The 15,706-nt window shown below is 37.3% G+C and overlaps 1 protein-coding gene across 1 annotated transcript; it reads left to right on the top strand.

Annotated features, from left to right (window-relative positions):
• The first annotated feature begins 361 nt into the window (after window positions 1–361).
• On the top strand, window positions 362–14,368 carry LOC139761959 (uncharacterized). The gene is made up of 2 exons (XM_071686681.1): window positions 362–5,132; window positions 7,003–14,368. Exon 2 carries the CDS (start codon window positions 8,729–8,731, stop codon window positions 9,911–9,913), a length of 1,185 nt encoding a protein of 394 aa, XP_071542782.1. The 5' UTR covers window positions 362–5,132; window positions 7,003–8,728; the 3' UTR covers window positions 9,914–14,368.
• The last annotated feature ends 1,338 nt before the right edge of the window (window positions 14,369–15,706 follow it).

Below are 15,706 nucleotides of genomic sequence, written 5' to 3'. Positions count from 1 at the left end.
CCTTTTTACTATGAGTGAGGACATCTGAAAATGATGCTGTATGCCATATGTGTCCCTCCTGTTCATTTGCTAGTCGCTAGATTTGGGGGAGTGTTATGAATAATTACTTAAAACTGTGAACTGTTTACTTTGAGTGTTTTTACTTCACAAATCCATTGTTCAACAAAGCTTAGGCCACTTTAGGAAACCTTAAAAGTCTACACATGATACAAATTTTAGATTAAGTCTTCAAGCAAATATGCATCCATCTTCTTGACTTTTACCATACTCTTATAAATTGTAGAAGTGAATTAGTCAGGGGAGCAGATTTAGAAACTTGCTTTTTGTGTAACAGCAGGGAGGGCTTTGGTGATCAGAGGAACTGCAGGATGAAAGTAAGTGAAACTCTTATAAAACTTGACAGACTCGTGAGAACTGTATGTAATCTTTCCCAGCAACCTAGAGTAACATGTTCTCAAAATTATTTTGGTAAAAGTTCAGTTTAGCTCTCCATCAGTAACCCAGAGTACTGAAATACAAGAGGATTGCAGCATAGTCAGTGAAATACATTTGTGATATAGTAGGAGACCAATTTTACAAATTGAAAATGTATCTACATGAGCAGTTTATTAGTTATATATGCATATTTCTATTCTGCATTACAGTCTTCATTCTGATGATGCAACACTGTACTCTTTAGGTCATTAAGATTCACTAAGAATTGCAACATTACATTCATCAGCATACCCAATTCATGCAGGTCAGTAGAGCACAGTGACTGATTTTCTGACCAGTAGGACATTATATTGGTACACTATCATTGTGACACGTGATTGCTACTAAACCAACCAGATTGGCATTGCTATGTGCATTCTTCTAAGTTGCTCAACATGATTTTAATACATAGAAAAAGAATTTGGTATCTTAATTGATATTATTATTATTCATTTTGCTTTGTCGCTGTCTCCCATGTTTGCGAGGTAGCACAAGGAAACAGACGAAAGAAATGGCCCAACACACCCCCATACACATGTATATACATACACGTCCACACCCGCAAATATACATACCCATACATCTCAATGTACACATATATATACACACACACAGACACATACATATATACACATGCACACAATTCACACTGTCTGCCTTTATTCATTCCCATCGCCACCTCGCCACACGTGGAATAACATCCCCCTCCCCCCTCATGTGTGCGAGGTAGTGCTAGGAAAAGACAACAAAGGCCCCATTCGTTCACACTCAGTCTTCTAGCTGTCATGCAATAATGCCCGAAACCACAACTCCCTTTCCACATCCAGGCCCCACAGAACTTTCCATGGTTTACCCCAGACGCTTCACATGCCCTGATTCAATCCATTGACAGCACATCGACCCCGGTATACCACATCGATCCAGTTCACTCTATTCCTTGCCCGTCTTTCACCCTCCTGCATGTTCAGGCCCCGATCACTCAAAATCTTTTTCACTCCATCTTTCCACCCCCAATTTGGTCTCCCACTTCTCCTCATTCCCTCCACCTCTGACACATATATCCTCTTGGTCAATCTTTCCTCACTCATTCTCTCCTTGTTCCCAAACCATTTCAAAACACCCTCTTCTGCTCTCTCAACCACACTCTTTTTATTTCCACACATCTCTCTTACCCTTACATTACTTACTCGATCAAACCACCTCACACCACATATTGTCCTCAAACATCTCGTTTCCAGCACATCCACCCTCCTGCGCACAACTCTATCCATAGCCCACGCCTTGCAACCATACAACATTGTTGGAACCACTATTCCTTCAAACATACCCATTTTTGCTTTCCGAGATAATGTTCTCGACTTCCTCACATTCTTCAAGGCTCTCAGGATTTTCGCCCCCTCCCCCACCCTATGATTCACTTCCGCTTCCATGGTTCCATCCGCTATCAGATCCACTCCCAGATATCTAAAACACTTTACTTCCTCCAGTTTTTCTCCATTCAAACTTACCTCCCAATTGACTTGACCCTCAACCCTACTGTACCTGATAACCTTGCTCTTATTCACATTTACTCTTAACTTTCTTCTTTCACACATTTTACCAATTATCTTAATTAATATTTTAGGTATTATACTATGTGTACTGTATCATTATGGGTGTATTTCCTAGACTTTTCAATATTCTCACTGCATTCCTTTGTACACCTGTATTCAAGCTGTATTTCATTGTTCAAGGAGGCCCTCTCCGCATTGGTGTTAGCTTTGATTGTTGAGTGATTTTTTTTTTTTTTTTTTTTGTAATGCTAGTTGAATGTTTGGGGAATCCAGACACAGTTGGAGAGCATGATGTGGAACGTTAGATTTTATTCATTGACAATAGGTGAAGCTTAGAGGTGGCTGATATATCAGGAGAAATATAGTGTTAATGTTAAACTAGGTAAAATGCAAGAAAAGGAACAGAACTCATGAAAATTTCATCACGTAACCTTTTTGATAGTCGACATTTATTGCAGTTTTCTATATTTTAGGGAAATTATACTATTCACATGCACAAATGAGTGGTGTTCAAAAGCTGCTGAATGTCAGGAGACAATAAACGTGTGCCACTATCCAATCTCTACACAAACAGCATTTCACCGCAGTCCCCACCAACAAATCATTTTATCGTTGGTATATATTTGCTCACATTTTCCCTGATTTGAATAACCCAGACTACTGTCACCTTACTTAATATTGTTTAATAAAGCACTAACTCATGCTTTGCAACTGTTATTGTATCCTCTAAGCACTCCACAAGCATTGCTATACAAAATCACCTATATATCCATGGTAGGTAGTGGTTGGTAGGCAGCCAACGACCAGGGAGGTATGTTACCAGTACTACCCACCTGGGTATCAGGAGGGTTAGTGACATCTGCTTAGTGAGCCAGCACTTTAGTGTTTGTCAAGTTGCACTCTTCTGACCTAAGGTAACTGTCTTTTCTTTCTGCCTTACTAACATGTGGACTAAAGGCATTCTGTCCACAAACATGCAATCTCTCCTTTACACATGTAACATTTGACAATGCTTAACTCGTGCAGCTCATTCTTCGTAACTCTAGATTTTCCTGCAGTGAGCAGTGTGTGCTAGCCCTGCCTTTTGGCAAAATGGTAGGAGCAGTAGATAGAAATAGTAAGTAGGAACATATAGGGAGGAGCATTAGGTAGAAACATTAGGTAGAAGTAGCAGGTAGGAGCATTAGACAGTAATCATTAGGAACATTAGGTAGGAGCTTCAGCAAACACTGAGCTTGAATATATTGAGAAAGTGGATGGCTGTTGATTGGTTGGTAAGGATTTTCAGCGTATTTTTGGATTATGGTGAGGTGCCTCAGGACTGGCAGAATGCATTTATAGTGCCATTGTATAAAGGCAAAGGGGATAAAGGTGAATGTTCAAACTACAGAGGTATAAGTTTTTTGAGTATACCTGTTATGTTGTATGAGAGCATAATGATTGAGAGGGTAAGAGCATGTATAGAGCATCAGATTGATGAGGAGCAATGTGGTTTCTGAAGTGGTAGAGGATGTATGGATCAGGTGTTTGCTTTAAAGAATGTGTATGAAAAATACCTAGAAAAATAGATGGGGCTTGTATGTGGCATTTATAGATCTGGATAAGGCATGTGATTGGGTTGATAGAGATGCTTTGTGGAAGGTCTTAAGAATATGTGGTGTAGGAGGAAAGCTGCTAGAAGCAGGGAGAAATTTTTATCAGAGGTGTAAGGCTTGTGAACGAGAAGGAAGAGAGGAGAGTGAATGGTTCGTCATGAAGGTTGGTCTGTGGCAGGGATGTGTGATGTCACTGTGGTTGTTCAGTTTGTTTATGGATGGGATGTTGAGGGAGGTAAATGCAAGAGTCTTGGAAAGAGTGGCAACTATGCAGTCTGTATGGATGAGAGGGCCTGGGAATCAAGTCAGTTGTTGTTTGTTGTTGACACAGCACTTAGCAGATTTGAGTGAGAAACTGCAAAGATGATGACTAAGTTTGGAAGAGTGTGTGAAAGAAGAAAGTTGGGAGTGAATGCAAATAAGAGCAAGGTTATTAGGTTCAGCAGGATTTAGGGAAGGTTTGTTGGAGTCTAAGTTTGATTGGAGAAGAATTAGAGGAAGTGAAGTGTTTTAGATATCTGAGAGTGGACATGGCAGTGAACAGAACCATGGAAGCAAAAGTGAGTCATAGGGTGGGGGCATGGAGCGAAGGTCATGAGAGCGATTAAGAGTGTGTGGAGAGAGAGAACATTATGTGGGAGGGCAATAATGGGTTTGCTTGAAGGAATAGTAGTCCCAACAATATTATATGGGTGCGAGGCATGAGCTGTAGATAACACTGTGGGGATGAGGGTGGATGTGATTGAAATGAAATGCATGAGGACAGTATGTGTTGTGAGGTGGTTTGCTCAAGTAAGTAATGAAAACGTAAGAGAGATGTATGTTAATGAAAAGAGTGTGGTTGAGAGAGTGGAAGAGGGTGTTATGATATGGTTTGGATGTATTAAGAGAATGAATGAGGAAAGGCTGACAAAGAGGAGTTATGTGTTAGAAGTGGAAGAAACAAGAATGGGGAGACCAAATTGGAGATGGAAGGATTAAAGAAAAAGATTTTGATGATTGTGGCTTAAACATGTTGGAGAGTGGAAGGCACGCATGGAATAGAGTTAATTGTAACCATGTCGTATACTAGGATTGATGTCAATGGATTTAGCTAGGCATTTGAAACATCTGGGGTACTCAATGGAAAGGTTTGTGGGGCCTGATTGCCAATGGGGAGCTGAAGTTTTGATGCATTACATGTGACAGCTAGAGAATGAATGTGAGCGGATGTGGCGTTTCTATGTCTGTTCCTGGCACTGCCTCGCTAACGTAGGAAACAATGATCAAGTATTAGAATAAAGACAATGTAAACATAGGTTAAGCAATTGCAAAAAATATCAACAGAACATTTGGACACTTTGCCTAAACTTCCTTGCCATAATTGTTTACCTTAATTTTTAGTATTCCATTTAAGATATACAACATGCACACAAGATTGATGTTGCACCAACTGTTGACAATTTCAAGAAAGAGAAGACAGACCAGGTGGTGATCTGTGCCTTCATTCAACCTCCCCATAAGAAACCATGTTAGTATATTTCCACTATGAATGTTGATAGCTGGATAGGTTAGATGGGGTTTCCGTAACTTCTGTATATGTTTTTACAGGTATTCAACCTATGTTATTTAACCTGTAATTTTCTCTGATATTCATAATCTCACCACTGCCACTGTATTTGATATTGTAGAATAGATTGTGATGCTCCAAGTCACACACTGCAGTTTTTTTCTGTTGCCCAAATATTACACGATTTTCAGTGTGTAGTTAAACTCATAAGCACCCACTTCCCAAAGACAGGTGACAAATAATGATAACAATATTGTATCGTTCAAATACCTTAATTTCAAAGATAAGTGAATATCAGGTGCTAGGTGAGGTTTTCACAGGTTCTGTTGGTTTCTACAAGGTTTTTACCTTGCATTTATTTTAGTTAACCCCCACATTCCCGTTTTTTGCCCTTTTCAGCATTAAAACTTTCACCTTCATAGAATGAAATAAGATACCCCAGATGATACTCTGTAACTTTTATATCAGTTTCTAAATACTACATTGCCATCAAATAGCAAAATCACTCAATACCCAAACCTTTTTGAATTGTGTGTTTAATCTGATTATTTGCTTTCTTTGTTTGTGATAAAGAATGGTTGAAAAACCTATGAAGCATCTAGGCATCTACCAAACCTATGAAACTTTCACTTTATTATTCCAACTAGTATTAAAGTTTAACTATATATATTTGAAAATTACGAAAGATTCTCTTCTCTCTGAAGTCACATTATCGAACATGTTCATAGGTAGGATCCATCAGTGTAGAGAAGTACATGCCGAGCTATGAGGATCAGAAAGACAATGTAGAAGGTATCATAATGATCAGCTTTCATTCTCTGATCTTCACACAGAAAATACAGAAAGAAGTACCCTGCAGGTCCTTGCTGTAGTACCAAGAACAACACAGATAGCTTATGAATATTTTAACATGTATATATATAAAGGTCTCACATACACTTTAGGCAAATTGACAACAATATTAAATGTACTGTAATTTATTAACATTAAAATTGTTTGTGTCTGTAAAAAGATATGCAAGGTATTAAGTGTTTTGTTGTTTTTATGATTATTGATAATAACCTTCTTAATCTTTAGTTCTTTAGTCAATTATGAGCAATATATCTTTTATGATAAGGGTTTATGAATTACCAAACATTAGTGTTATGTTTTCAGGTGAAGTTTGTAAACCAACATACCAAAATATAGTAGATGCTTTTCAAGTTCAAACAGCTGCATATGTATGATAAATCTAACCTTAACCTAGCTTAAAAAGAATGAGCATAACAAAGCTTATTAAAGGCATGACATATGTACTATCTCTTGGTCACATAATGTCACTTGTAAATGACTTCATAGGATAGAAAATAGCAGTAAAACATGCTGATCAATAGCGGAAATACCAAGATATCACAAAAGTATTTGATGTTAGTGAAAGTCTCATTAAAGCCATCTTGAGCATTCATTTACTTCTCTATAACTCCATGTTAAGGTATTTGTATTGTGTAACACTGACAGTTTAATTTAAGGATCTCATCTTGTTATATTAATAGAACTGGACTGTAGAGTTCTTGCATCAATATATTGTCAGTGGTTGATGTTAGAGATCCTATGTTTACTTATCATCAGTATCTGATGTTAATGATCACATCCCTATATAATGTTCATATCATTCATCAAAGATTTGAGATCAGTATATTGCTAGCACTTGATACTTGATGACCTCATCTTGTATGATAATCATATTGTATAAAACTTTTATCTTTACCTGTCGGCAGCCCTTGATGTAAAGGGGTCTCCCCTCTATTACTGTCAGCATTTAATGGAATCTTTGGTCTTCTGTCTTTGGCAGCTTCTTGTGTTTAGCACAAGAACATGATATGGGCCTCCAAGCTTTCCTGAATGACAGGCTGCTACAACAACAGTATTAAGAACTTTACAACAACATCCATTCAACAATTATAGTCACTTAATGAACTACAGGAGCAACATCACTGATGAGGATTGTAATTATTAGAGCAGCAGCAGCAATAGCATCAAATGAACATCAATGACAGTAAGAGTATGTAGCGTTAGTAACAATAGAGGTGATTGGAAAACCATTGATAACAATGGTGAAATGACTAGCAGGAAAATGAAACATTAACAATAAGGACAAAACCAAAAGAACTTATGGAATAGATTTTCCCCTAATGAGAAGGACCATAGTTCATGTTTAGTACAATCAAATTTATACCTATAGATATTTTCATTAGCTTCATTTCATTGTCATTGTGACAAAGACTGATGGTAAAGTAAAATCATATAATTCTGTGGGATCACTTTTTTATGTGCTTTCTCAAAATCAATTTTTTTCTTGGTGAAGTCACATTATTACAATAGATAGATGCATAATCTTCACCAGTCAGTCACTACCATTTCTAAGTTAACACTCTGTCAGAAGTCCCAGTATGAACTTCAGACTGGCATGTCATGCATGAACAGTCAGGGGTGTAAATTACAGTCTCTAAAATGTGCTTTAAGGATCATGTCTTTCCAAAAAGAAATAACTAATTTTAGAATTTACTGTACAAATATTATTTGGTTATGTCAGCCATTGTCAATAGCAACCATGCAGTGTAAGAAAGTATGCTGTTGACTGGGATGTGATTGTAGTGAAACTGCTGAATTTTTACCTGTAGAGGTGGGATGTCAAACAGATTGAGAGGAGGTTGGAGAGTATTTGGCTTGTCTTGCAGATTATTTATGGTTGGAAAATGTAGTCTTTCACTGTGGGTGAAAGGGGAGAGGACCTGACCTTATATGATCTTACTTTGAAAAGCAGAGGCCACTGCATATTTTGCCACACACGGGTTGTGAGAAGTCTATCTCAATACAGTTGATCAAAGTAAGTTACCAACAGGAGGTTGGGTTAAGACTAGTGCTCCATTCACCAATCTTCTATGAATCCCACTAATCATTCCAGCTGGGGTTGTGCACTAAACTTTAGTGAACATTCATTGGCAGTAGCTGTGCTCAGCAGTATTGTTATTTTACAGAATGGCATTACAGATTGCAAACAAGAGGAAAGTTCATAATGTAACAAAAGAATTTTAATGAAATTTATCATGAAATGGCATATGCTAACACACTTGGATGAGAGATCTTTCAAGTGTTCACAGCACCAGAAAAGCTTTATCCAACAATGTGAACTTGGAAGGCATATGAAAGTTCATACATGAAAGAAGGCATATGAAAGTTCGTACATGAAAGAAGGGATATGAAAGTTCATACATGTAAGAAACATTATGAATATTTGCTGTGAAAAAGACCTCTTCTGGAAGTAACTTGTTACAGCATACTGGTGAAAAGAAGTCACATGATTGCAAACCTTACCGAAGGACCCCCAAAAGGAGTGATGTGGTGGAGCACTTGACTGTTCATAGAGGAAAGAATAGATATGAGTGTTCAAATTGCCAAAAGGCATTTTCCGAGAGGAAGAATTTTATGAAGCACATGACTATGTACAAGAGAGAAGCAACATGAATGCACATGCCAGATGACATTCTCCTGGAGGAGTAGGTTAATACAGCACTTGAATGATCATACAGAATAGAAGCAATATGAATGTTCAATCCGTAGAGAGTGCTTTAGTCCAGCAGATACCTACTCAGAAAGGAGAGAAGCAGTATGAATGTTCACATTGCCATAAGACCTTTTCCCGGAAGAGTAATTTAGTGAGACACATAACTACTCATACTGGAGAAAAGCCACATGAATGTTCACACTGCCTAAAGACCTTCTCCCAGAGGAGAAATTTAGTGCAGCATATGACTGTTCATACAAGAGAGAAGCCACATGAATGTTCACATTGCCAGAAAACCTTCTCCCATGGGAGAAATTTAGCGCAGCATATGACTGCTCATACAGGAGAGAAGCGACATAAATGTTCACACTGCCAAAAGACCTTCTCTTGGAAGGGTAATTTAATGCGGCACATGACTGTTCATACAGGAGAGAAGCCATATGAATGTTCACTTTGTCAAAAGACCTTCTCCCAGAGGAGTACTTTAGTGCATCACATGAATATTCATACCGAAAAGAAGCCATTTGAGTGTTCACATTGCTTAAAGACCTTCTCTGTGAGGAGTACTTTAGTTCAGCACATGACTGTTCACACAGAAAAGAAGTCATATGAATGTGAACTTTGTCAAAAAACCTTCACCCACAGGAGGAATTTAGTACAGCATATGACTGTTCATACAGGAGAGAAGCGATATAAATGCTCATATTGCCAAAAGACCTTCTCTTGGAAGGGTAACTTAGTGCGGCACATGACTGTTCATACAGGAGAGAAGCCATATGAATGCTCACATTGCCAAAAGTCCTTCTCTCAGAGGAGTACTTTAGCATGGCACATGAATGTTCATACAGGAGAAAAGCCATTTGAATGTTCACAGTGCCAAAAGACCTTCTCCCAAAGATTTCATTTAGCACAGCACTTGCGTGTTCATACTGGAGAGAAACCATATAAATGTTCACATTGCCAAAAGACCTTCTCTCAGAGGAGTACTTTAGTGCAGCACATGACTGTTCATACAGGGAAGAAGGCATATAAATGCTCACAATGCCTAAAGACCTTCTCCCATAGGAGTACTTTAGTGCAGCATATGACTGTTCATACGGGAGTAAAGCGATATGAATGTTCACATTGCAAAAAAGTCTTCTCTCGAAAGGGAAATTTAGTGCGGCACATGACTGTTCATACAAGAGAAGCTGTGTGAATATTGCCAAAAGACCTTTACCCAGAGCATTTGTTTAGTGCAGCACATGACAGCTCACATAGAAGAAAAGGTATTTGAGTGTTCATATTGCCAAAAGACTTTCCCTGAGGAGCACTTTTGTGTGGCACTTGACTCTTCTTATAGGAAGAAAGCCAATTGAGTGTTCACAATGTCAGACTTTCTCCTTGACATTTCAGTTGTGCATCATATGCATGCTCATACTGGAGAGAAACCACATGAATGGTTACATTGCCAAAAGATCTCTCAAAGGAGTAATTTAGTGTATCATATGTATGTTCACACTGGAAAGAGACCATATGAATGTTCACATTTTCAAAAATATTTCCCTGGAAAAGAGATTTAGTGCAGCTCATGACTGTTCTTACAGAAGAGAAACCATACAAGTGTTCACATTACCAAAAGACTTGCACCCAAAGGCTGTTCCCTAGAAAAATGATTTAGTGTTTCACATGACTGTTCATACAGGAGAGAAGCCATATGATTATTCACATCATCATCTTTCTGGAAAGGGTTTTTAAGTGCTCCACTACAATATTCCTACAGGACAGAAGCCATATGAATTCTCAGGTTGTCAAGAGACTTCCTGGAAGAGTACTTCCATGCCCTACATGACTGTCCTTACTGAAGAAAGCCATATAAATGTTCATATTGCCAAATAAACCCTCAGAGGAGTGCTTTAGTGCAGCAATGAATGTTCATACAGAAAAGAAGCCATATGAATGTTTACATTGTCAGAAGACCTTTTCTCAGGAATACTTTTGTGCAGCGTATGACTGTACATGATGAAGAGAAGTGACCTCTTGGAATGGTAATTTTGTGCATTGCATGACTCTTCATACAGGACAGAAGCCATATGAATGTATACATTGCCAAAAGACCTTTATCCATACTGTGGTTTAGTTCAGCACATGACTTTTCATACAGAACAAAAGTCACATTGCCAAAAGACCTCCCTGAGGAGCACTTTAGTGTGGCACATGACTGTTCATAAGGACAAAAGCTGTTGGAATGTTCCCATTATGGGAAGACCTTCTCCCAGAGATTTCATTTAGCACAGCACACGCTTATTCATACTGGAAAGAAACCGTATGAATATTCACATTGCTTAAAGACCTTCCCCCACAGCAGTAATTTTTTCTATCACATGCATGTTCATAAAAGAGGAAAACTATGTGAATGTCCACATTGTCAAAAGTTATTTCCATGGAAGAGTGATTTAGTGCAGCACGAGTTCATAAAGAAGAGAAATCATATGAATGTTCATATTGCCAAAAGGTCTTCTCCTAAAGTAGTAGTCTAGTGCAGCACTTAGCTGGTCATAGAGGAGAGAAACTATGTGGATATGTACAGCACATTCCTTCTGATTCAGGAGAGAAAACTTATGGTATTTGTATTGCCTAAAGCTCATTCCCTGAAAGAGTGATCAGGTGTGTCACACAACTGTTTATACAGGAGAGCAGCCATATGGTTGTTCACATTGCCAAACGACTCTCTCTAGAAAGAGTAGATATGTACACCACTTGAATATTGCTAGAGGATAGAAGACATATGAATTTTCAAATCGTCAAAAGACCTTCTGGAAGAATAGTGTTGCACATAACTTTTCATACAGGAGAAAACCCATTTGAATGTTCACATTGCCAAATGACTTCCAGAGGAATACTTTATTACAGCACATGCTTGTTTATCAAGGGGAGAAACAATATGAATTTTCACAGTACCTAAAGACTTTCTCCAAGAAGAGTCATTTAATATGTCACATGACTGTTCTTACAGGAGAGAAGCTGTATGAATTTTCACTTTGCCTAAAGACTTCCCTCCAGAGTAGTAGTTTAATGCTATTTCATACTGAAGAGAAGCCATATGAATGTTAACATTGCCAAAAGACCTTCTTAAGGAAGGGCTATTTAATGTGGCGCAGCACTCATAAAGGTATATTTTAAAGCAGCACATGAGTGTTCATACAGGAGAAAAGCCATATGAATGTTGACATTGATATAAGACTCTCCTGGAAGGATAATTTAGTGCAGCACATGACTGTGGCACATGATTTCGTATAGGAAAGAAGCCATGTGAATATTCACAATGCTAAAAGACGGTATCACAGAGTAGTTTAGTGCTGCACATGACTGTTCATACAGGAGAGAAACCACACAAAAGTTCATAGTGCCAAAAGACATTCTCCAGGAAATGTAGTTAATTGCACTATCCGGATATTCATACATAAGCTATATGAATGTTCACATTGCTAAAATACCTTTGGCTGGAAGACTGATGTAACATGCAAAATTGATATTCATATAGAAAAGCCATATGAATGTTCATATTGCCAAAAGACTTTTTTTTGAAGATTAGTGCAGCACATGACTTCATACAGGAGAGAAGTAAGATAGATGTTCACATTGCCAAAAGACTTTATCCCAGAGAGGTGATTTAGTGGAACACATGACTGTTCTTATGGGAGAAGTCATTGAATGCTCACATTGCCAAAAGACATTCTCCCATAGGAATACTTTACTGCAGCACATGACTGTTCATACAGGAGTCAGACCATGTGAATATTCACAGTGCCTAAAGGCCTTCACCCAAAGGATTTATATTGTACAGCTCATTCCCGTTCATATAGGAGAGAAGCCATATGATTGGTCACATTGCCAAAAGACCTTCCCCATGAGATTCCAATTAATGCAGCATATGTTTTCCATACAGGAGTGAAGTCATATGAATGTTCACATCACTGTTGATACAGGAGAGAAACCATATGAATGTTTACATCACTAAAAGGCCTTCTGTTGGAAGGATCAGTTGTGTGGCGCATGACCAGTCATACAGGAGAGAAGCTGCATGAATATTAATGTCAAAAGACCTTCTCCAGGAGTCATCATTTCGCAAAACATATGACTCTTCATACAGTATAGAATATATATTAATGTACATTGTGGCAGAAGAACTTATGCAGCACATAAGTTTCATAGTGGAAAAAAATTATTTAAACATTTTCAGTGTCAAAGGACACTTCTGAAGGTGTGATTAATTCATCACATAAATCATTACAATCAAGAGAATCCTGGTATTTGTGTTCACTCTGATCAAGGCTTTTGCTGCAAGTCAGGTGAGATATGCCATGCATCTTACCATGGTAATGGTCAGTGTGGCTAGATAATGTCCTTCTTTCTTAAATATAATCTGATGTCTCATTTGATGGTAGAAAAGTTTGGTAAACCTGAGGGAGTGAAACTGGAAGTTGTTAATGATAAACAATCCAACAGAGACAAGATGGACACTATCCAGAATAGGCCAAAATTATCTTTGATTCACTGGCAAAGCTTAGAGGGATAATGTCAACATTGTTAAGGAAAGTGCTGCAAGTCAGATGTGAAGATGAAAAATCTTGCACTAGTAAGAACGGAGATGTTGACCAACAAACCTTGTTTTAATTGGAGAAACATGGACATGCACATCATGTCATAAACTTTAAGGACTGAGAAAACATTTTAAATGATATAGGGTTTTCATAAAATTATTTCTATTTCTATTGCTTACAATGACTAACTTTGCAGTTCCTTTATCAAGAAGTATCATGATGGTAATTTAATGGTTATTAATTCATTTACTTTATTTTGACATACAAGATGAATATTTATCTAAAGCCTTTATTGAAAAAGCCAGGTGTGTTAAGTGTGAGTGATAACTGGACAGATATATTTTTGATAAAAGATGAGGTGGAATCTGTTACTATTGCAAGTAAATGATGTTAATTCAGAAAAAAATTTCACTTTTGCCACACAATGTTTTCATCACATTTAATTATTCGAATTTGCCTATGGTTGACTCCTTTATTTCAAGTTTATGTCACTCCATGATATAAGTGTATTTTGTGTTCATTACTGTCTCTGGTGATACAGCCATTCATAAAAGTTTGTGGGGGGTCTCCATTCGTGTGTAACTGATTATGACTGCACAATTGACAAACAATCCTTTCTTACTTTATTACATCATCATCACACTTGGGCCATGTGTATGGATGTGCACATTGTCAAGTCTTTATTCAGATTTGCTATCCAGAAAAGGGTGGGGACTGCACAGGCCCACACATACACAGAATCCCACAAACTTTTACGAGTGATGATACATATGAAATTTTCATTTGTAGCAATTCCCCTGCCACAATTAAGTAGCATGATATTCAGCTTGTCTTTAAAAAATTCAGTGCATAAGAATACAAAGGAAGGAAGGAATCTGTAATAGGCATTCAGTTGGTATTACGTATATATAAAATCCAACCTGTTAGAAAGTTTTCATGGTCTTTGTGCTACTGATATGACTTAGTTACGTATTTCACTCATTGATAAATCTCACGAGGAATACTATGCTTTATAATTACTCTTTGTAGCTGGATTTATCCCAATGAAAGGCATTTTTGCAAGCTCTCTCCACTATTTAGTTTTGATATCCTGTTTGTCTTTTCTTTTTGACCCTATCATCCACTTTCATATGTTATTCCCCTGTATATAATTTTTGAAAGAATATGAATTAGATATTCTTGTCATATTATGGTAAAAATTTCTGATGATCATTACAAGTATTCTCATACTTTCAAGATAATTTACATTGTTTCTTTGTTCATTCCATAAGTAAGGTGTGTACTGAAGCTGGACAGTGTTTAAGGATGACTCAGAAATTTATTACTAACCAATGTCCACTGTAGAGACAAGTAACTTGTTTCTGTGTTAGGATCACAGTTTCAGGGGAGATACAAGAATAAGATAGATGTACAACAGTCAGTTGATATACAAGGAAGAGACATAGCCGAGGCCCCATTGTGTTAGTGAATGGTGGTGCTCGGGTTGATGTTCAGGTCTGGCATCATTCCTGTCATAAGATTTTTATTATGTGGACAGGAAAGGGAATTGTTTACACATTTTGCTCACAGAACTATCCAGTTTGTGTAGACCTCTGGTAACATTAGTGTTTCAATTCTTTGTGTATTTGATAATAAAAGAGTCAGTGATGCTTCTTGTGTTAGAGGAGTTACAGGTAATAGCTGAATTGGTGTTACTCCAGTCAATGCAGTGGTCATAATATTTAATGATTAAACAAAGCATTTGATTGTTTTCTTGTTCTTATACTATTTTTATGCTGCTCAAGTCTAACATAAAGATCCTTACCAGTCTGCCGAACATAAGAAATATTACAGTTTTTACAAGGTATCCTGTAAACAAAGCATGTAGAATTTTCTAGTGAGTTTTTGATTGCAATATTCTTTATACTATTGTTAATGCTGAAGGCTGAATTTATATTAAAGGATTTAAGCAACCTGGGAAGTATGTAAAATGATCATTGAAAGGGAGAAATAAAAGATTCTTGGTATCAAGGGGAGGCTTGAGTTTAATTTTATAAAATGATTTCTTTGCCCACGTAAGGGATTTATCAATGAAAGATCTAGGATAATTTAACTTGAATCCAATAGAATATATCTTCTCAAAATTCATGATCAATAAATTCTGGACTGCATATATGTAATGCCCTATGGAACAAGATGGGTTTTTCCACTTCCTCAAAAATCAAAAATTCATAAATCCTTTCCCTTTCCTTTTTGTAATTCTCTATATTTCAGTTAGGGACTGGCATTGATATAGACTTTTGTCCATGATTGGAGCCTTCAACATATAATAATAATTGATGTTCCTTATGGCATGAAGTATATGCAGTCTGGAATTTATTGAAGAGTTTGAGATGGTATATTCTATTGGATCCAAGTTAAATGTAACC

The sequence above is a fragment of the Panulirus ornatus genome, chromosome 42 (assembly GCF_036320965.1).
Source record: "Panulirus ornatus isolate Po-2019 chromosome 42, ASM3632096v1, whole genome shotgun sequence".
Taxonomy (NCBI): domain Eukaryota; kingdom Metazoa; phylum Arthropoda; class Malacostraca; order Decapoda; family Palinuridae; genus Panulirus; species Panulirus ornatus.
The sequence above is the reverse complement of the archived record's forward strand: the minus strand, read 5'-3'. Positions and strand labels throughout refer to the sequence as shown.

Bases quoted from the DNA above. Each gene is read 5' to 3' on its own strand.
- LOC139761959 (XM_071686681.1), top strand. From the start codon at position 8,729: ATGATCATACAGAATAGAAGCAATATGAATGTTCAATCCGTAGAGAGT.